The sequence below is a fragment of the Tachypleus tridentatus genome, chromosome 8 (assembly GCF_004210375.1).
Source record: "Tachypleus tridentatus isolate NWPU-2018 chromosome 8, ASM421037v1, whole genome shotgun sequence".
Lineage (NCBI taxonomy): Eukaryota > Metazoa > Arthropoda > Merostomata > Xiphosura > Limulidae > Tachypleus > Tachypleus tridentatus.
This window is the reverse complement of record NC_134832.1, coordinates 35,847,504-35,870,913: the sequence shown is the minus strand read 5'-3', so window position 1 is coordinate 35,870,913 and position 23,410 is coordinate 35,847,504. Positions and strand designations below refer to the sequence as shown.

The 23,410-nt window shown below is 33.4% G+C and overlaps 2 protein-coding genes across 3 annotated transcripts in view; one reads left to right on the top strand and one right to left on the bottom strand.

The window, feature by feature from the left end:
* Positions 1-23,410, top strand: part of LOC143222171 (forkhead box protein P1-like) — a 201,731-nt gene that overhangs the window by 71,028 nt on the left and 107,293 nt on the right. The window lies entirely within an intron of this gene.
* Positions 1,324-5,077, bottom strand: LOC143222170 (THAP domain-containing protein 2-like). Of its 2 annotated transcripts, none has more exons than XM_076448246.1 (2): positions 4,403-5,077; positions 1,324-3,960 (listed from the first exon to the last, which is right to left on the bottom strand). In XM_076448246.1, the coding sequence occupies exons 1-2, from the start codon at positions 4,578-4,580 to the stop codon at positions 3,716-3,718; spliced, it is 423 nt and encodes a 140-aa protein (XP_076304361.1). In that variant the 5' UTR covers positions 4,581-5,077; the 3' UTR covers positions 1,324-3,715. The 2 variants fall into 2 exon arrangements, with proteins under 2 accessions (XP_076304361.1, XP_076304362.1); XM_076448247.1 differs by having other exon boundaries at positions 1,341-3,954; positions 4,403-4,861.

The following is a 23,410-nucleotide window of genomic DNA, read 5'->3' as shown; positions in this document are numbered from 1 at the left end:
TGGGATTGACCGTCACATTATTCGAACCTGCGACCCTTGGAATACAAGTCGAGTGCCTTAACTACAATGTGTTGATTAAAGAATTACTTTGAGACTGATGAAATAAGTGAAGAGTGTATTTTGGAGGTATAGAGAAATCGTTCATGAACTTGATAACGAGCATTACAACAACAGTTCAAGTTACTAAAACAACTTACTTTAAATTATTTGCGAGTGGCTCTGTTGGTTACTTTCTAGAATGACACTGATAACACACGTGTCTATAATCTAATCTTCTCTCCTGGAGGAAAGTAATCTTGACATGGGTTCTTGAAAGCATTTTTGCTCAGTCAGTATTCTCATTAATCAAGAGATCACGCCATCCAACGTTACTTATAACATGCTATTAGAAACAACAATGATACAATTGTTATAACACAATAACAGTATATTTCTGTTAAACAACGATGATGCTATTTATGACATGGCTGGAATCTTTCAATGAAATTATGTTTTTTACAATTTCAAACATATCAAGTGTTTCAACATAGAAACATGTTTAGCTCAACATAAATTTTGCTAGAATAATACAAGTGCTAAATTTATGTGATTAATTCGCTAATATAATTACTCTATCTTTTTATTGGTCGTTTTTATACGAAAATGATTTGATTTAGATTATAGCAGTTAATCCGCCAGCTCGTGTAAGTTTTATTCTGTCAGCAACTTTTATATAATATTTCAAAATAGTAATATGACGTTAGTTCTGTGTGGCCATTGTCGTTTCATTGTGTATTATATTAATGAAATGTCACATAGTAATAAATATAAAGTTTCTCGAGGCACTTTAGGGTAGAGGAATTAAACATAACTCCACAAGTGAGATGGTTGCATTGTGAAGGACGTTGTTGGACATACCTAATAGGTTGTGCTTTTCCGATTAGTACGACAATAGTAATTGGAGTATTTCATGTCTATGTTATTTCTCTAAGATTGGTACAGTTCTTGGCTTTAACCCTTGGACAGTTGTAGAGAGAGGGAAGTAGTCCACTCTGTCTGTCAGGGTCTTTTATCTAACCTCTCACATCTCTTGCCACAGTGGAAAAAAATCCATCTATAGATCTTAATAACCCGTTCATTCATTTTTCTATCCTTAATGTGTCAATTGTAATATATTTTTATTGAAGAGCTGCAAGTCTAATATCAAATGGCGATATCAGCATCAACAATGTTCTCTACAGTTTTTGGGTATTTATTTTACATTATTATTTACTACTTAACATGTTCTCATTAAACTTGTATCTACATTCTATGTTATGCTTTATTTTTCTAAATCTTATCTCAATTGTCGATCATGTCGTTGATTTTGTTCATCATTTTTCCTGCAATGCCTTTTAAATTTCTCTTTGAATTTTTTGCTGCACATTGAGCATTGTATTTTTTTATTTTGCTCTAATGTTTCTGATGCTTTTTGTCTAGTGTTTTTTTTATATTTATTTATGCCATGTTCTTTAGCTTTTCTTTTGGAGTGTTCATAACAAAGATAGAAAATTATCAAAATGTTTCTTAAACTTTTAACGATATTGAAGTTGCTGTTCTACTTCTGTCGCCAGTTTCTTATTCGCAAACCTTTCTGATGGATGAAAGATAGTTTCGTGATCTATTTGATATATATATAGAATAACTAGTTGATTGTCCGTGAGAAAATTAGATCTAACTAAATGTTTTCTAAAAACGAATTATGTTATAGTACCTATATATATATATATATCTGTGTGTTTGTGTGTGTGTGTGTATATATATAAATAATGTTTATCTTTTTTATTAGTATTTCAAGAAAACCACCTTTTTATGTGTTTTTGGTCAACTCTTTTTATTACAGCCTTATTGATTGAACACTGTAAAAAAACTGGTTCTGGAAGAAATATTCCTAAAAAATGTCTGACCCTACAATTTATTAATTGCGATGGCAAAGGCAGTAAGTTTTATTGTAAAGACCTGGTGCACAAAGGTATATTTCTTTGTAAAAAATGCTTTTCACTAAATTTAAAAACAAATCTCTTAAGTTGAAAAATAAAAAGGTGTTGTAGTGCCATCTATTGGCTTGAAAAGATATTTAAGTTACTTTTGACACTCATACAGTCAATGGTGTTTATTATGTAATATAATTTTATTCTTGCCTTATCCGTACTTTTATTCGTGTTTTTCTTAATATGATAATAAACATAATAATCAAAAATAAAATTAACATAAAATCCTTATTGGAGTAGATGTTGAGTATGTCTTCCAAATGATAGTCAAACACTGTAACACCAAGTCTTTGTAATCGAAAGTTAACAGCTAATTAAAATTATTGGCATAATTTTGTTTGTTTGTTTTTAATTTCGCGCAAAGCTACTCGAGGGCTATCTGCGCTACCCGTCACTAATTTAGTAGTGTAAGACTAGAAGAAAGGCAGCTAGTCATCACCATTTACCGCCAACTCTTGGGCTACTCTTTAACAACGAATAGTGGGATTTACCGTCACATTATAACGCCCCCACGACTGAAAGAGCGAGCATGTTTTGGTGCGATCGCGATTCGAATCCACAACCCTTGGATTACGAGTTGAACGCCTTAACACGCTTGGCCATGCCAGGCCCTGTTGATATAAAGTATCATATCATTCTGCTTTTCTCAATATTTTATCATTTTTTTGACAGTAGTTATTTGATGATTTTAAACAAAATTTAATAATAAATGTTACATTTTGTTAATAACAGAGCAATACTTTGTTTGGTTTTTGAATTTTGCGCAAAACTACACGAGGGCTAACTGCGCTAGCTGTCCCTAATTTTACAATGTAAGACCAGAGGGAAGGCAGCTAGTCATCACCGCCCATCGCCAAGTCTTGGGCTACTATTTTGCCAACAAATAGTTGGATTAACCGTCACATTATATAGCGCTCCCACAGCTGAAAGGGCAATCATATTTTTTGTGATTGGTATTCGAACCAGAGCCCCTCAGATTGTGAGTCGAGCGTCTTAGCCACCTTGCCATGCTGGGTCCCAGAACCATTTTGAACGCTACCAACCGAGATTCGAGCGAGACCAACAATGGGAGCGTTATGAAAGGAGTGTGGTTTATATATAAATATTTAATCAGCTCACTTATAAATTTTGCAGCTCAACTTTTTTAATTTCTACTTTACTCAGAGCTTGCTGATAGTATGATAAATAATAAACTACATTTGATGAAGTTATTAGCGTGAGAAAACTGTAATTAATCTTATAAGACAATTACGTGCATAAGCTAACCAATTATAGATGTTTTGCGTGAACCTATTAGTGTCACGTGACCACAACGAGGTTTGTAAACATACCGCCATATTGGGTGGCAAGTGTCCGCATGACTGAACGAGTTAACAACTGCTGTATTCAGTACTATTCACATGTAAATTGCTGCCGCTGGCTTTTCATCACTTGTAGCACACCTGACAGGTGCTGAAAAGGCCAGGTATGAGGAAAAAGTGAAGGAACTGGGTGTAGGAGACCCGTATATGCTCCCGCCACGTGTATTTACGCCAGTAATATCCAGCCAAGACAACGTTGCTCAGAGTCAGACTGTTGCCGGAATAAATCTGCCAAATATTACATATGGTGACATTTATATATATTTGATAAACAGGAGTTCCACCTATACAAATGAAAGTCTAAAAGGTTACAAAAAAACTCAGTAAAAAGAAACAATAATCACATCAGGTTGTCACTATTTCGTTATTGGCTTTTGTGTAAATTTCAAATTCTATGAAACCAAGGTCAAGCAGCCCAGCAGCAGCTTCATGTCTCTTTTGTTGTTCTTTTCTCCTTTTGGTCACTTCTTTCCTGTTTTCATATTTACACAATTCAGCAGCTTTCCTTCTCTTCAGGGGAGAACGTGTAAAATGAAATATGGAAGGTACATAGTCAGGTGATAGGGGATCATCACTCTTCGTCCCTGAAACTGAGTACAATAATTTAGTTAAGATATAGATCTACAGGCATCATCAGATAATATTTATATATATAACAGATACACTGTACACTTTTAACTGAATATATATATATATAACTGAATATGCTGAACATTGTTTAACAACTGAATGTACAGCCAACAAAGTAATTATTTGCACACTTTTTAATCTTGTGCCAGTTGTGGTTTTCTGATGAATCACTTAAATTGGTCCTTTAAGAGATATTAACATTTTGTCTTAACGTACAAATGGCTATATAACCTATTCATCATGAATGATATTGTTCCTTCAGTAAATTTACTATTCAGTTATTTAAAAGTAAAAGTGTGCAAAAAAATTTCTTTGACTGGTGCTGCAGTGTGTTCTGCTATACATATATCATGCATGTAAGTTTCAATTTATTCAGCCTGGCTATAGATGAATTATACATACCTGACACAAAATGTTTACTACAAAGTCTGGTGTGCTCTGTGGGTGTCCAGTTTTTCCTATTGACAGCTGAAATCCATCGTCTTCTTCGGTCGGGATCTTTAGGAAATCTGTAGTATGACACATTTTCCACCTGTCCATGTTGATTTGAACAGTTAAATGCACAACACGAGTGTACCATTGCGCACTTTTGACTATGAATCACCCTTGTGTTGGAATATAAACACCCCGAGCGTGCCACCCATCATGGCGGTCAGCAGTCACTAGGTCAAGAGTGACATCACACGCAAAACCTCTATACCTTCAGTCTTTTGTGTCAAACCATTAGGGTTTCTAATAAACTTTATTTGTTTTCGGATATTTGCGCAAAGCCGTCCCTTATATTTAACTTTTAGCCTAGAGGGGAGATAGTGGTTAACTGGTGCTATCTCTTGGATTACTCTCTTGCCTAACCGGATAGTGCGAGTTGATCGTCACACTTCGCTCTCAAAGGGCGGAGTGGTAACGAGACTCGAATGGTGGACACGCAGATCAATAATCCACGTTAGCACTTTTAACATGGGCCATGAGGATTTCTTGAATATGTTAAACCTTTCCACATTTTGTCATATTAGCTAAATCTAAGTGTTTAGATTTTCTTGTACAACGGTGTTTTTAAGTGTCATCATTGTATTTATACTCATTTGGATGTTGTGTGTGCGTGCGTTGGTTAACAATATCTAGTTTTAACGTAAAATGTAATTTTAATAGCGTTTTCTTGAACTGAGTAGTTTATGGTGTCAACTAACCACTTTCTCATTTACAGAAAAACAACTTACGTGTTTTTCATATATATTAGTTGTTCTTGTATCGGTAAAACTCCTCAAAGAAAAGCTTACTCTAAATCGATTGAACTTCGCACTAGGTACATAGAAAGCTTTCAGGTACAATATAAATAATTTAAATGTTAATAATATTATTGAAACAATAATTACTCAACGTTATTCTTACTTATTACTTTTATCCAGTAGATATAAAATCTATTGTTGTTCTACCGTGTAACTGTGTCCAGAACTAGTCATACGTTAAAGATAACATAAATACAACCTAATATGAATGAAACTCCACATGACGCACCCTTTTATTTGACGTGAAATTTCGCATAGACCTACTCGAGGTTTATCTGGAAATCATAGACTAGAGGCACCAACTACCGTCGGTTGAAAAGGTGTGCATATTCGTTGGCATGAACGACACGTTGCGAGTCGAGTGCCCTAGCCATTAGGCTATGCCTGGCTTTGTGGCAACATGTAAAAGAACCGATTTTTTTTTTTTCAAATTTTCAGACTAATAGTAACGAAATTCTAGTTTGAAGCTATATATTATTTTCTGAATTTATTCCAAATAAATTTGTTAGTGTATCAAAATAGAGTAATAAACATGAAACGAGACTTTAGGTTATATTTCAAATATAATAATAAAAATCTGCAACCTGTACGTTTCACTCGGATATACTTGTTACCTGGACACATATTTCAGTTGAGATATAACCTGTGTCTGTACCTTTATATAATCATAACATATGTTATTCTCTCTTATAATTACTGAAAGACGTGCTTACAGTCGGAAATGTATTGCCAACTTTTTATTGTTATTACCCTACGTACAATAACGCTGATATCCTAACATATCAGTAGGTTTATAGCACAAGTGCGTGATTTGGTACAGTAAAATAGTACAAATCGCGTAGTCTTTCTGTTTATTTAGACAGCGTGTGTTTTTTTTATTTAAGTATACGAAACAGTTAAAAAAAACAAGTCAAATGCATTAAACTCAATTAGCACCAACTTATAATTTGCCTGTTAAAATATATATAATGTATTAATGTATTTAATGAAAATAAAATATTAATCTCACCTTTGCCAAATCCTTTTTGTTTTTGTACAATAAAATGGATTCGAATTGTCAAGGTTTAAGCGTACTTTATACCACAGGGGTTAAACACGGCAGATTTGAATAAAATTATTGTTGTAATACAATAATATAAAGGCTGTTTTATCCTTAGTACATTTAAGCCAGTTTAATACTAAAAACTGTTAGCGCCACCTAATAGACTACCAGAATAGGAGCTTCTTTTTTTTTAAATTCACGTCATCATAACGGGTTTTGACATTACGTACGGTATGGCCCGGCATGGCCAGGTGGGTTAAGGCTCGTAATCTGAGGGTCGTCGGTTCGCATCCCCGTCACACCAAACATGCTTGCCTTTTCAGCCGTGGGGGAGTTATAATGTGACGGTCATTCCCACTATACTTTGGTGAAAATTAGCCCAAGAGTTGGTGGTTGGTGATGATGACTAGCTGCCTTCCCTCTAGTCTTACACTGCTAAATTAGGGACGGCTAGCGCAGATAGCCCTCGAGTAGTTTCACGCAAAATTCAAAAACAAACAAACAATAATCTGGTATAGCAACTGAAAACTATAGTGAAATGCCAATAATTATTGGAGAACTTGTGTGGTTTCATACTGACCTTATTCTATAATAAGGATTGTTTTTAATGTTATATTGAAATACAATGTCGAAAATCACCAACCAGCTATAGCGGGAATTTTGTTATTCATAACAACTTAAAACTGTTAGAGTGATATTACTGAAGTTTTTAATCACATTTCTAAACGGTGTTTGTGACTTTTATACCAATATCACTGAAATTTATTCTAAATTTCTGAACAGTTTGAGATTTTTATAGGAATGTCACTGAAATTTGTTCTTGATTTCTGAACAGGGTTTGTGACTTTTACTGAAGCTTTTCTTAAGTTGATTCCTAAAAATGTGTAACTTTTATAGCAATGTCACTGAAGGTTTTTCTGAACTTGATTGCCAAACAGAATAAATATGAGCTACCATATTTGTATAAATAACTTTTCTACTTATTAATTATTATTCTTAGTTTAAACCATCATATTGGATTTATATGGAAAGAAATTGAAGTCGAGACGTGTCCCAATAAAGTCATACAGCTTCAAGTGTTTTTTATACAGCTCTGAGTTAGCCTTTGTTTTCAACGTTAAATCGCTATTCCTCTTTTTATTTGCATTGGATCCATTGTTCTTATATTTTGGGTGCTCATACATTTGCATCAAAGCTTTTCCAGACTTTCCATTTATCATGACACTTGCTGAAAGAATGCACACATGTATCATATGTACTCGTGCTCATTATGCAAATGACGTAATTTCACGCTTAGAATTTCGAGTTCAGCAGCGTCCAATGGCTGCTTATATAAATTTAATACCATGGATGGTTGCATTGATGTTTTGTAATGAAGGCCAAATGAGGCCCGGGCGTTCAATTTGCAGTGCATGGCAAGCCTGACGTCAGTGCACGCGGAAAAAAGTGCTTGTCGCGCATCCTCTAACTATTCATCATATGCAACTACTGACCCTAACGAGAAATCTAGAGAAGTTTTTTAGCATTTGCAAATGGATAATTTTCAAGGATTAATTGGACTATTCTGACTTTGCACAAGAAGTCTGTGATGTTTCCTGTTTTCGATATCATCAACGCGTTGAAGCATACCAGGAAAAGTAAGAGTTGTAAAGAAGAAGTTTTTATCAACACGATTTTGTAAAGTAAAAAATGATCAGTTCCATCATGGACGCTTCATATTTTGTCTAATACGCAGTAATGAGTTGAGAATATTAAAACATTTTAAAAATGAAACGATAGAAATTAGAAATATATGTAACACCTTAACACGGAGCACACTGTTTTTTTAATACATATTTCTTGACACATAAACCTGAAGTGTTGGTTTTAATTAAATAACGAACGAAGCACAATATTATGAGGTTTTTTGTAACAATATTATGATATTTTTTGTAACCGTAAAGTTTAAATTCCTTAATTTCTGTTAGAATATTTTAGACAAAAGCTGTGGAATAATGTTTACCATCAACCAGGTTCTTCCAGTCTAGACAAAAAGACTGCTGATTAGACAATTTTCTTCTTCTTCGTTTATTTTTTTTTTTTTTTTGCAAGTGGGGTTATAACACCTTTTTTATTTTTCGTGTAAACAGAATTTTATTGCGAGGAATTTAGATGGGTGAAGAGCCTTTCTTTTGGCGTGCTCGTAGTTTTTGTCCTCTGTGGTTTTTTTTTTTGTCTAGAATCTTATAATGATTAAAGGAAAGATATGAAAATTAGATTTGAGGTACTGTAAGGAAAATATTTCAAAATTTGCCTTTATGCTTCAGATCGATCATTCATGATTACAACTAGGAAAGTATAGTTTCAAAATCGAGGATTTAAGACTACGAATTATTTTCGAGACAAATTTGCTCAGCCTCACAACCCCACACCTATGAGCTGTACGGATGACAGGCATCGCACCGTGCAACATAAATACAATGAACAGAATAGTGGCCCATTATTACTGTTTTGTATACTAGGAATTAAATCAAGCATCGAGTGCTATAGACGATAAGGTTGTTAAGAAATTAGACAACGAAAGAATAGCCATTGCCCATATGCTGACATAAGGATAATATCATTTCCTCACTCTCTCTTTCCCTTCCGATTCTGATTTGTTTAGTTAGTGTGGTGTGACTTCGTAAATAGTACAAACAGGTCGCCTGGACTAAATTATTTAGTGTAACACCGTACTGATACATTCTGATTATATTAAGAGAAGTACAGTAAACATGGCGCTATATCATTTTACACGCAAAGTTTTTCTAACAGCGTGACTATTTCTTTCCTCAACGGCTAATCTGTAAAACTCAGCATTTTGAACAAAACTGTGTACTGTTTACTGTTTTGAGAAAGCTGAATAGTATCTTATGGTAATCAAGTATTAGGATAAAAATTATAGCTAAATAAAAAACAAACAAACTATATAGGTCTGGTTACTGAACCTGGAAGAAACTAATGATCACATAGGAGACTAAATCGTTTTGATTTTTACATGGAAAATACAATCCTTACGTTATTGGCTTTCCCTCTTTGTCTATCAAAAGATTGGTGTTTGTTTGTTGTTGTTTTTTTTTTTGGAATTTCGCTCAAAGCTACTCGAGGGCTATCTGTGCTAGCCGTCCCTAATTTAGCAGTGTAAGACTAGAGGGAAGGCAGCTAGTCATCACCACCAACTCTTGGGCTACTCTTTTACCAACGAAAAGTGGGATTGACCGTCACATTATAACGCCCCCACGGCTGGGAGAGCGAGCATGTTTAGCGCGACGCGGGCGCGAACCCGCGACCCTAGGATTACGAGTCGCACGCCTTACGCGCTTGGCCATGCCGGGCCCAAAAGATTGGTGATTGAATGAAATCTCAGCTTTTATCATTATACCTTTCTTTTTGGATAACTAGTTTTAATTACTATTTTACAACAGAGTAACATTTTACGATTGAAAATGTTGGTTCTATATGTTTTGCCAGTGAGGAAGCCAATAATTTAAGGTTCGTATTTGGCTTTTGATGACTTGTACGTGTACTGGTTTTATTTTACTCTTTAATTTCATACATAATATAGGGGTGGGCTCCCTAAAGAAACTTATTATACAGTGTGCAAAGCATTGAACATTCTACACATAGTTATTTACTGCTGATTTGCTATTGGCTGGTAATTCATGTTTCACCCTCTACTTAAGTTTTTAAACTTAACTAGATTTCTTTGAGATAGCTACTTTCAAGGAGTAATAATATAATTTGCACTAGAATTATAAGTCTTTTCTTCTTTCTTTTTAATTTTGCTTAGAATAATAATAAAATAGGTAGTCAAAGATTGTGAAGACTATTTTGCTCTATCAGATGATGATAAAATTATAGTTTCTGCTAGAACTAGGTAGGCAAATATATTCTGTTGAAAAAAGATGATGATGAACGAAAATCAGAAATTTCGGTTTTGGCTATTCATCGGTTTTCGATTTTGGAACGTTCTGAAGAGCTGAAAAACGACAAAAACAACAACAAACGGAGATAGAAAGACTGTGCTAGTTAAGCTTCGGATTACCAGTAGTGACGAAAATTAAAATGACTTTTGTATTATTTTAATAAGAGCGTTCCTGTCATCCCCTAGCACACTCTTCAAGAATAATATTTTGAAAGCTGCGATTCGAAAGACAAATTATTTGCCACTAACAACTGACTAAATGCTGAATTTTAAAGTTTTCGAAACCATTCCAGAAATAGAGAAAAATTATTCTGTATTAAGTGTCCATTCCAGCTTACATTATTATCTTGTATTAGAAGTTAAACTTTTCTATACATTTAAGTGCTTTAGTTATGATTCATCAATTAGTGTGTACAGAAAATAACTTAATAAAACCTCTTAGAACTCGATCTTATAAATGTTGGTGTTTTATAGATGGTTCTTCAGATGTAGGGTGTAAATTCCAGTGTCAAATATATAATGGCATTTCTTTAATTTTTCAGTTAATACTACATGCTGCCACATATAAACGCACTTATTTGCCCTGTTATACACAAATGAATTAATCCAAAACCTTTGGTTGTTCTACAGATGTGTAATATTGATAATTAAAATTAAATTGTGTGTTAAGGATTGAAAGCTATTATATAATTTAGGTTCTGCTAAACTCCACACACATCTAGTTACTAAACGGAAATGTCTTCGCACAAACTATTTACTTTCTCATGTATTATTGATTGAAGGTCTTATAATGTTGAGCATTAGACGATTTTCAGTAATCTATTCGCACCTATTAACTATAAATGGTACACATTGACAACAATAAGCGAATAAATCTCTTCTCAGTTAATAACTATGAACAGTACACATTGATAAGAATAAGCAAATAAATGTTTTCTAAGTTATTTATAAGAAACCCCCCAGTGGCTCAGCGGTATGTCTGCGGACTTACAACGCTCAAAACCTGGTTTCGATATTCGTGGTGGGCAGAGTACAGATAGCCCATTGTGTAGCTTTTGTGCTTAATTCAAAACAAGAAACAACAACAAATTTATAAGATTCACATTAAGTGAATCATATAAATAACGTCTACAAGTTCTATCCCTAGATGTGTTGAGTTTGTGTTTGGTTTGTCGTAAAACTGAAAATGTGCTATCTGCGTTATGTCCACCCCAAGCATTTAACCTGCATTTTAAAGTTACAGGCCCTCAAGTTATCACTGAGCCACCAGGAGGGGTGGGAGTGGGGTGTATGGCGAGTACAGTATTTGTTTCGAAGTTTATCTCGAAGTATTGAAAACTTAAATAAGTTAAAGAAGATCTAAAAATTATCTATGTCTTTTGGTTTTAGCATTAATATACGTATATTTTAATTTAGAAATAAAATTAGAACGTTTTAGGAGTATTTGCTAGGTTTGTTCATTATAAGTTTAGAAAATAGAGTCGCACAGAAAAGGTATAGGCTTTGGGTAACTTCTTTGATGCTTAAGTTTGTTTATAAATCGTGAAAAGGCTGGGTTATGTAAAATCTTGCTTACTTTTGTTTCTAATATTTCTAATTTTTAAACAATGTGATTTATGTTGTTCTGGTTACTATCTGTTGTTAAGCTCCTTAACTTCGTTAAACATCACGTTTGACTTAACCAAACCTTGTTTAAATTTGTTTGTTTTAATTGTTAAGTTCGATGCAAATCTTGTGTAAAGCCTAAAATGGCCCACCGCATAAAACGATAACAATGAGAAGGAAATACGGTATCAACTAATTGATGTAAATGTAATCATATTATTTCTTAAATTAAATAAAAATGTTGCCCTGCGCACCATTTGGTGATAATATGGTGCATATTATGGTGAGGTATGGCCGGAGAAATGCAACACTAAGTGTTGAAAAGATTCACTACTTCCCCAAAATGGGGATTAGTAACCTTGATTTTCGGTGTTTTCGGTAAGGGGCTATTCCAACTCTTCATATTACAAGGGGATCTTATATTTCTCATCGTGGTAGAATCAGTTTGTTATTTGGCTGTTGAGGCAAAGATAGTATACAAACTGTTTCTGCCAAAACACCCACCTCTTCAATGGTAAAACACTTCAAGTGAACCCAGACGTGGCGCAACGTGAATAGTACTTTCAACTAAATAGTTAATTTATTACTATTGCAATGCATAAAAGATACAAAACAAAAGCGAATAAGTTGTAGAATGTACTAATTGTGAGATATTGTCCCAAATATTTTGTATTACCTCATAATTCAGTCAAGTTGTTTGATTCCCGTGTTAACCTTTTAATATTTCGTGTAATCCCTTAATAGTATTCATATGAAGATTTTGTGCACGCTAAGTCATGGTTGTGAATGTCTCATTGGCCCAATTTTTCTACCAGCTCTTGGTTCGTTACATTCGCAGCACGTTTGTCATCATTGCCTTGCTATAAGGTTAACCCTTGTATTTAAGAACGGCTGGTATGGGTATTATCACTTTTATTGATAAGCAGAGGACAACGTTTCGATCTTCCTAGGTTATCTTTATACAGGACAATGACCCAAAGCACAAAGTCAAAAACCACTAGAGTAGTTTCAAACGAATAAAGTGAATGTTCCGGACTGGCCATTTAATGTTCTGACTTGAATCCAACAGAAATGTTGTGGCTAGAATTTATCGCAGTCCATTAACGATCCCTAACGAAATTTTCAGAATTGGAGCAATTTTGCCGGGAACAATGTACAAAAATTAAACAGTTCCATTGTGCAAAGAGAGCTATTTAAAAAGATCCACAGGAGTAATTTCTGCCAAAAGTACTTCTACCAACTACTGACTTATGGGGCTAAATTCTTATGCTACCAGCAAATTTCAATTTATATATTTTTTTTGTAGGTTTTGCTTACATTCAATATCTCTCACAAATAACAGTATTAAGTTTGATCATTAAATTTTTGAATAAAAACAAGTTCATAACATTGTTTATGTTATTTGTGCTTCATCAAAATTATGTATTATTGATAGAGGTGAATTCTTTTGCAAAGCACTGTATGCCTTTGAATTTATAATACTAAAATCTGGGGCTTGATTACCTCGATGAACAGAGCGCAGGTAGCAACTCATTGTGAAGCTTGACATTGAAAACCCAGTAACATCATGACTTTATTGCTGTATACTAAAGCAAAATGAATTCTAATCGACATAATTTCAGTGTATTCAATGTAGTCCTACCCAAATACTTGATATGTCTTTTAATTGATGCCGTTTATGATTTCAGTTCTGATATTTAAATTGTTTTGGATCCTCGTTTATTATTATGTCCTTTTAGAAATTAACGTTTCTTGATACTTTTTCTTTCTTTCTAAAAATCGTTATTATGTGATATACGTGTTGATCCTTTTTAATATATTTGCTCTCGTTGTTTTTATTTCATTTAATAAGTTAATTCTTATGATTATTGCTGTGTCCACTCTTGAGTTTTTGTATTTTCTACTTTCTTTTTCTAGACTATTAAATGTTTTTGTTCTTACTTTTGTTTAAAGACAATAATAATAATTCTTTCTATTGTACCTTTCTGTGTTTTTTCGTTTTTGTTTTAATTTTGTTAAATATTGATCCCGATTTTTATAGTTACTGTTTATAACATAACATTTTATCAGTTTATTCTTCCAGTTAGTTCCATTCCACAAAGCTTCTTACTTTGATTCTTCTTCTAGTATTTTGTGTTGTATTTAATATTCAATGAAAGAAAGTTCCGACTCCTGACTCGAACCTAAGTTATTTCTTTCTTAAACGAGTCTAACTTAGACTTATATCCAAGGCCGACAGTTATAATGTCACGTGCAAAACTGAACATTAGGAAATCCATCCCAAGTTTATTACTTTCCTGGTACTCTTAGCCGACATTTAGCATAAGCACATTTAATTTGTTAAAGGAATGTGGAAATTTCATCACGTTTGTATTCTTTCATGCGCGTGTGGATTTTGATGCACAAATCGCCCTTCGTCGCCATGACAACACAATCTGGAAAGACTGTCAATTGCTTTCACAAGTAAACATACTACCACATTTAATAGCTATATTTGATGTTGTTGCTATAGTAACAAGGGCATGTTGCCATATCTGTGTGTGTGTGTAGACCCTGGGGAGTAAACAGAATATGTTGTAAACAAGGAACCTAGAGGGAGTCGGTTGCCATGGGGATGAAGGAGGAGAGTCTTCTTTAGGTTGTCGATGTAATATCGGCCCCTCGGGACTCAAACTAATTCTGAATGGCCATAAGGTAATCTCCGTGTTCTCAGAGGTAAAGTAACTAAAGAATTGATAACTCAAATAAGAGTTTTAGTTTGTTATTGTTCTGTTATACTAGAACAGACTTGTGCATGGCATCGGATGTTGCAGACGTGTGTTTTGGCTAATAATAAACGTCAGGAAAGGCTTAGGAATGTTTCATTATAGGTAGATAAGTAGAGACTTCCTTTGGTTATGTGATGTTATGCATATATAGTGTGTATTTCTTTGGTCACATTCCATGTATTTATACTGATCGTGTACACTTAATGGTTATTTCATAAAAATATTTATAATATATATATATGTTTGCCTATCGATCAAATACAGCAATGCTTAAAAATTGATAGAACTTATTGCATGTTGCATTTATTATTTTAAGTTATTCTTTGCGATTATTCTATACATTTATATTTGTTTAATTAAGTTTAAAGGTTAAAGAACCAGTTGAAGGAGGTTAAAAGACGTGAGAGAGTAATAACCTTTATGGCTCTTTATAAACACAATTAGTAATATCCTGTACCTTATAGATACACCCTAGTAAAAATTTTATCGCAGATTTTGTAGCGCCATTGGTCTAAGGGTAAAATTCGTCAACAAAAAGAATATTTTATTGTAACAGAAATATTAATTAACTTTTCTGTACCAACGTCTGATGGTAGATGTACGGGCACAGAGAACTGTTTCTATAATTATGGAACTACAAAACGTGTTGAATTTCATGAACGTTACTGCTTTTAATGTATTTGTAAGTAAATTAATTAAAAATAGGTTTTTGTATTCCTTGTGGGCTAAACGTATTCGTAGGTTAATTAGACAATTTCATAGAACAACATCAAATTCCTATGAAATCCCTTCCTTACATACAGATCTGCCTAATAAAAAAAGCTTGTATGTCGTTATTGGTTATATCATTTATTACAGTACCTGCTACGCCTTAGTAACAACTTGAGAAAGTGGTTGTCATACTCAGTCATGACAAACGAATATGCACTATGATAGTTTCATCCTCTTAAATAAACTCATGAACGTTACAAGTCGTTAGGTAATACTTTTATCAAAATGTCACGCAGCTATGATTAAGTTACTATTGAAAAAGGCTTTCTGGTTGTTTGAGCTATGTGTCATGGTGGAACCAGTTCATGAGCATAATAATTAGAAATTCATGGAACCAGAGTCGTCTAGTAAAACTCAGCAATGATCTAATAAGATCATTGATTATATTGTATCATATCCGAACACTCCTCTATTAATTGAATAATTAACAGCACAGTTAGTCGTCGTTAAATGTTTCACACATCGACAAAGCAGAACTCAAATATTCTTGGACAAAACTTTTAATGTTTCTATTTTTATGATAAGCATCACTGTTTGCGTCTTACTCCCTCACCTTCTGTATAATTTTCTTTAACCTGAGTAATGATTTATTCTCACGTAATGTCGCTGAACATAATGTTTACTTTCACCTTTGTGTTCAGTTAAACAAGGTCACTTTTTTTTTTAGTGGATCTTTTGCATAGATTTTGACTATTGCCAAATAAAACTACAGCCGATACAGTTTATTTTTCAGAAATAGCCCCTATTATTACTGTTTGTGGGCCGGCTCTGAACTTGGTGCTACATAACCCTGTGCTTCTTAAAGTCTCATTATTAATATATATATTTATGTGTGTGTATGCATTAACCAAATATGGTGCTGAAAGCAATCGATTTTAAAAGCGAGAAGTTATTCTATCGGTGTTGAGATGATAAGTGCGGTAAGAAAGCTATATGGTTTAATATATACATTCCAATTGAAAATTACATGCTTTATTATGTACATTCATGTTGTTGCTGTTTGTTATTAAGCATAAAGTTTCTAGCAGTATAAGTCCGTAAACATATCGCTGCGTCACTGGAAGGAGAGCATCCTATTGAAAGTAACATATTTCCTTATGTACATTCCTATATGACCTTAGCAGTATACTTTTTAGATATTTCTTCTCTTGTGGTTTGAAACGTTATGTTCCACAGAGAATGTTGTTTATGAAAATATAAATATCTGAACAAACACAGAAAGTTTCTTGAAGTTTTGTTATCACTCATCAATCTAGAGTTGAACATTTATTGACTGAGTTGAATACACCTCCTTTTGTTTTAGTGAGCGTGTTAAACTTTACATTCAGTGATCAGTATGGTGTTGAACATTGGTAATTTATAGAGTGTTTTATAAGTTACAATTCATAAAGTTTATGGTGTTAACCACTGGTAAGAGTAAACTAAGTGGTAATACATGTTACACAGTAATTATCAGCAACAATTGGTAAAATTAGAGTAAGAATCTAATTATCGATTACAGTATACGAAATTAGATTACAAAACAGCACTTATTACGATGTAGAAAGTTAACATGAAGGATAATAATTTAATGATTAACATTAATTTCTGGTCAGAGAAAGCTACCAATAGATCAAAAATCAAAACGGCAATGAGTATAGCTAATTAAAAATACTTTTCTTACGTTTTTACTTATAATAATTAGAATGTGTTGTTTCGTCAGTTGGATACTTTTTCTGTTAACGATATATTTGGTTGTAAACGCGATCATATCTTACGTGGTTTGACGAAATTAGGAGATTTCGGTTAGTCCTAAATTCGTATACTGAGCTTAAAATGCAAAATAATTTGAACAATAATATTATAATACTAGATATACTAAACATTCTAACTAATACTTTAAATAAAAGTAACATTAAATAAAGGATAAGAATACCTTTGTTATGGAAGGTACAAATACTAGATGTTAGTTACAAATACTGAAGTATGTGTTATGCTCATTGAATAATGTAATATCATAAGTACGGTTGTACTCATAATACGGAATGAGTCAGATGTGCAATATGCGCCATATATATTAAAATCTCAAACACACTACAAGCAGCATGTAAACACAACTTCATAAGCACTTTACACACACAGTTGTGTAATAAACAAACCAACTGTGGAGTAATAAGCTACCAAAGCACTTGACAAAAGCGGTAGAGTAAAACACAAAATTCCACAAAACCACAAATTTGTGAATCTGACTATCTGACTGACTAATTGACAAACGTGATTGAATTATGCTACCTTGGTTGAAAGCGTTTATTCTTTTTTTTTTACTTATAAGCTTGGTAATAACAATAACCATGTTGCAACACTACTAACTAGCTAACAATACTCTAGTAACCATATTTTATTATTAAGAGCACGCTCTTTGAGTTGCTGAGTAACAACCCGTTCTTATACAACGTGAGGGTACACGATTGCCTTTGCCCACGTGCTAGATAATAAAAAAGTGTACTAGGTCGATTCTGTAGATCTAGGCTATAACTATGATCTAACTTTTGAAAGCGAAGGTTTTTGTTCTGCACATCTGATTGGAAGGTTCTGTGTTGGTTAAAGCAATTATGTCATAGCAGTCGGTGCCTAAGACGTTAGTCTCCCTCGTGAGGATGAACTCTACATTGTCGAAGTCTGCCACTACCTTGCTCGAGTGCTCGGGACTGAAAACAAGAATGATAAGTTGTATAATTTACATTTGCATTGTTTTCAAACTAAGTGCAACTTGTTGATATTTAAGGTTATTATTGAAACAGTACGATTTTTAAAATTTGACATTCAAGGAAGCAAAATGGGAGAGAATGAGAAAGTCTCACGTTGATAATCATGAGATATCATTACTGCAAGAATAAAGATATGGTTAAAAACGGTAATTCTGAATATAAGGAACAAGCCTCAGCTATTAATCCAGCCAAAAAAAAAAAAAGCTACCATCCTAGCTAGATGGAAGACAAGCTGTAGCAAATATATCACTTAGCTATGAAAAGGATAGGTCTAGAGCTCAAGTACCAGAAAGAAACCTATAGTACTAGTGTGAAAAAGTTTTAAATAAAAAAATTGAAATAGAAATGGGAAAACCAAAAAATAAGCGTATGTTTGTGTACGCATGTTTTTCTTATAGCAAAGTTACATCAGACTATCTGTTATGTCCACCGAGGAGAATCGAACCCCTGATTTTAGCGTTGTAAATTCTAAGACCAACGAGGGACCTTAAAAGTAAGGAAACAAGGAATGGGCGAGATGACATTACAACACCTGATGGTTTTTGACAGATACATGACTGTAATCAATTTTTTTTTATCCTGGCGAAATGCACGATGTCGTAAAGAGGTGTTTGATATCGGAAGTGAGACAGGAATCTCCAACATAAATACTTTGCTTGTAGAAGACGTTATAGCAATCTGACTGGTAAGGGGATGGCCAAAAGCACGGTATTAAAACTGTTGATTTTTGCAATTTTTAAGTTTGTTGAGTATTTAGAAAACATTAGCTATTAATAAAACTCTATTCAAGTCTAGAATTGAATCAAAGTTCAAAGTGAAACACGAAGTAGAAATAGGCCTAACGATGTTCACATCCACTTTGAGATAAAACCTTGTCAATAACCCTCAAAAGTTGTAATGTTATCTTGCTTATTCCTACGTAATTTCCTTAATTTTCCATACTTTCTCATTTTAATTTAAAGATTTTTTAACCTTATTTTTGTATAACCGTGTATTTTTGAAGTTTTTAGTTGTTTTTTCTTTTGAACGACTTCTTTTATCTTTGATTTTTTTCTTAAAATTAACTATTCTTACAATTATATTATACCTAGAAGAATTTAGATGCTATATTAAGTTTATAATACTATCTATGATTCATCGTAAGGTTATCATTTTATAAGAAATATTCTTCTACATTTTACTGATAAAGACACGTTATAAAAACATTTCAATTTCAAATGAATTTTCCATCTTAAAATCCCTTTATCTTGAATCTAAGATACTTTCGGTATTATTTCTTTCCAGTTTCTTGAAATTGATATATTCTGGGAAATTTGTAATTGTAGGTGTTTTTGAGCAAATCTAATCATTTCCTTAAACGTTCAGGAAACAAAAAATGAATAAATATTGATATTAGAAATAGAAAACCCGAGACATATAATATATGTAAAGATAGATTTTTGTTTAGCGGTTTGGTTACTTTTCTTATTAGAAGTAATAAGAGCTGTGTGTAAAGAGCTTGAACCCCGGATCCTCTGTCATATGACCGATGCTCTTTCACCTGGGCTACTTGAATTGTAGTCAATTTAGATAACATCCACCCTGACCTAACGTTACAGTATAATCATACGTATTTCAAAAATTCTTAATTTCTGCTTCCCCCTCTCCCCTATGGCTGGGCTATAAGTAGGATGGTTTAAAATCACTAAAAATCTACAGGGTGGCTCGTAAGTCCCTACCCATCCATATGTCATTATGTTATATTCAATTATGCATGTATTATAAATTTGTTTCTTTTTTTCAGAGAAATATGATCGATGTAAGCCCATTTACACTTGAAGAGCGTATTGTAACATGGCGTCGCATAATATTATACAGCGAGTATGAGGGACAACACACAGATACACTGGATACATACATAAGATATATGGACTTACGAGCCACCCTGTATTTCGATACCTTTGGTGAGCCCAGGCCAGAACGTAGCTTTATTCTTGAGAGCAAACAAATAATAAGTCTGATGATACATGGTAAATCATGGTGAAAGCTGTTTCAGGCTAGAAAACTTCTTAGAAAAAAATGTTTATTTGAAAATGAGCCAAAATATTATATAACTAAGAATTCAAATATTCATCTAGAACACATATTAAACTATTTATTTACTGATTCTACTGTAAATTATAGTTCAGTGAAAAATGTCTTGTCAAACCATGTGGTATTCAGCTATAAGCTTCAGCAGAAGTTAAAAAAATCTTTATAACCATGTTTTCGCGCACACACACTGGAGTCGCGTAATAAAACCAAGCAATACATTAAAAATTATGATAACTGATTATGTCGTATTTTCTGCGACATCTATATTAATTGAATAATAACTAATATAGCACCGTTTTCAGTTTTAATCATTCTCTTAAACTATATATTAAATTATCAGTACGGCGTTAAATATACGAAATCTTGATGTGACAGGTGTGTTTACATTTTTTTTTTATAATACATTCAATTATTTATTTACACTGCAAAAGTTATTCAGTTGTAGGAAATGTATTATATAGGAGAAATCATTTAATACATTAAGAACTAGTTAAGCTGGTATGAAAGAGAATAATACCAAAGAGGTTAAATTTTGAAAGGAATGATATGTGTTTTTTTATAGCAAAGCCACATTGGGCTCTGCTGTGTCGACCGAGGGGAATTAAACCCTTGATTTTAACGTCGTAAATCCGAAGACTTACCGCTGGGAGACATTTATGATATGCAAAAAGATATTAGAAGTTTGTCGGGTTTGCATTTTAGTTAAACAGTACACTACTTTGTGGTATGAACGTTGTAAGAATGTAGCTCTTATATTAAGAAAATCCTATTCGAAGAGCGTATAGCAGTTAATACTATCTCATTTTACCAAACAACGTATTAGGGTAAAAAAATTCAAAATAAATTAATGTTCTTTGAAGTAATATGAATATGTTTTTAAGATGTTTAATACTATGAAAGTTGTTTGATTCTAATAAGCATTTAAAATTACGTTACCAGATTTTTAGTGTCTTATATACCAGTCAACTGAAAATTAACTATAAATCAAACACACTGTGCACTTGATGAGTTTTATCAACTTCCAACTCTCTCTACATTGTCTCATTTTCTTGAAGAAGTGTGTTATAATTCAAAATATTCCGTTTACCTAACAGCAAAATGTGAGTCAATTTGGTCATTTAACTGCAAGTTATAGCCCGTTTGACATATGTATCGTATTATGTTTGGTGTTCTATTATGAAAGATAGAAGTTGGTCCTGCGTTCGCATGTTTCAAGGTTAAGAAAGTTATTATTTCAACTATTTGTTGTTTTGATATTTTTAAAGAAATGTTTCGTATTTTGTCTTTAAAAAGTAAACATGCGGTTTATTCCAAGTCTAAGGTTCGGTTAATTTTTAAATACGTATATATTAATGAAATTACCTGGCTTCCGCTTTAAAAGTGGCTTTGTTAGCCGTATGAGTTTTCTATATACCTGAAAGTTTATTTGGATTAACAAATGTTTTTGCGCATTTCACCTAATAAAACCAGACCTAACTATTGGCGATAATGTATCTTCTGTATCATATAAATTTAGCTTAGTGTGATATTTTCAGAGTATATTCATAGTGAACAACAAGAACAAAAAGTATATTATTTGTAAGCATGCATTCAGAGAAATTGGTTACACAATCATACAGAGCTAAGACAATCATAGATGGCAGCACATTGAAACAGTGCAAATTTAACTCATTTTTGTAATATAAGAGAATTTCTTTGTTATGTATTTAGCAGATGAGCTAGCTGTTCCAATTATACTTTTTAAGTGTTTTAATTGTACAAAACGTCAGTAGTTGACATGGCTGTTGATTCAGCTTAGTTACCATGGAAACATTCACCCCTCCCCAACATCTTGAATGTTTACACTGTGTTGAATTTTATGAACAAGCCTGCTCGAGACGAGTCTAGTTTATAACAAGTTGTTTGCGCAACGCGAGGAAGAAAAACAAATGCATCTAAGAAAACAGCGGTCCATTGAGGCTGTGTTTACTTTGCCCGCATGTTCTGTTTGGCTCTGCAGGAAACATAAACATGAGAGCTGCAGTTTCTATGGCAACCGACCACAGATGGCAGTCAGTTTAATTAATGTGAGCAGTTTAATAAAAGTATTGTTGCCTCAAGCTTCGGCTGCAGTAATGAATGCATAATGGGAAGTTTTGTTACGAGACAAATCTGCAACAGTGACGTCTAGAACCGGGACAGGATAAGAAAAAAAAAAAAAAAAAGAGGCTTCGTAAAGAGTCTCTAAGCCATTCAATTTATGCAATAGTAGCATTTTAGAATGTTTAATTGAAACCTAAGACATTCTAGAAGTATTGTGTTTACATTAACGTCGACTAAATTGTGTTTTTCTCATTTGTTCGCGCTGCATTAAGATTTATAAATCAATACTTGCCATGAAAACTTGAGTTAAAGGCTGTTCCTGATGACGGTAATTTAGAATATACTGTAGTTGTTAAACCTTTTTCATGGAAACGAGTAACATAGAACAGGAAACAAAACCGCTTTGACGTATAAAATCAAAGTAAGGAACGACTATTGCCATAAAGAATGTCTGTTTTGGAAAGAAATAATTTAATTAAGAAGATTGTCTTAGAAAGAAGCGATGTTTTGTTACAAGCATATTCCTTATCTTTTTTCAATTAAAATGTACTGGAATTAGTTTGTTCAGGCAAATGAAGGACAGTAAAGCAACCAAAGACTTTATTTTCTTTACAAACAGTTGTTTTCGAAATTTAGAAAAAACATGACTGGCATGTTAACTAAACATCACTTCTTATTCTTCGTATTTTGATAATTAAGTTAAACTAAATATTGAATTCCATAATGTATGCAAAAAGTATTAAAATATGAGCGTGAATTACCTATTCCTTCTAAAACAGCGGGCCCGGCGTGGCCAAGCGTGTTAAGGCGTTCGATTCGTAATCTGAGGGTCGCGGGTTCGCATCCCCGTCGCGCCAAACATGCTCGCCCTTTCAGCTGTGGGGGCGTTACAATGTGACGGTCAATCCCACTATTCGTTAGTAAAAGAGTAGCCCAAGAGTTGGCGGTGGGTGGTGATGACTAGCTGCCTTCCCTCGAGTCTTACACTGCTAAATTAGGGACGGCTAGCACAGATAGCCCTCGAGTAGCTTTGTGCGAATTCAAAAACAAACAAACAAACAATCTAAAACAGCGAAAAAGGATTAGTGAATGT

Excerpts from the sequence above, each read along its gene's own strand:
- LOC143222170 (XM_076448246.1), bottom strand. The coding sequence starts at position 4,580 with ATGGTACACTCGTGTTGTGCATTTAACTGTTCAAATCAACATGGACAG. Across the intron at positions 3,961-4,402 it reads TAGTAAACATTTTGTGTCAG|TTTCAGGGACGAAGAGTGAT; the intron begins GTATGTATAATT and ends TATTGTACTCAG.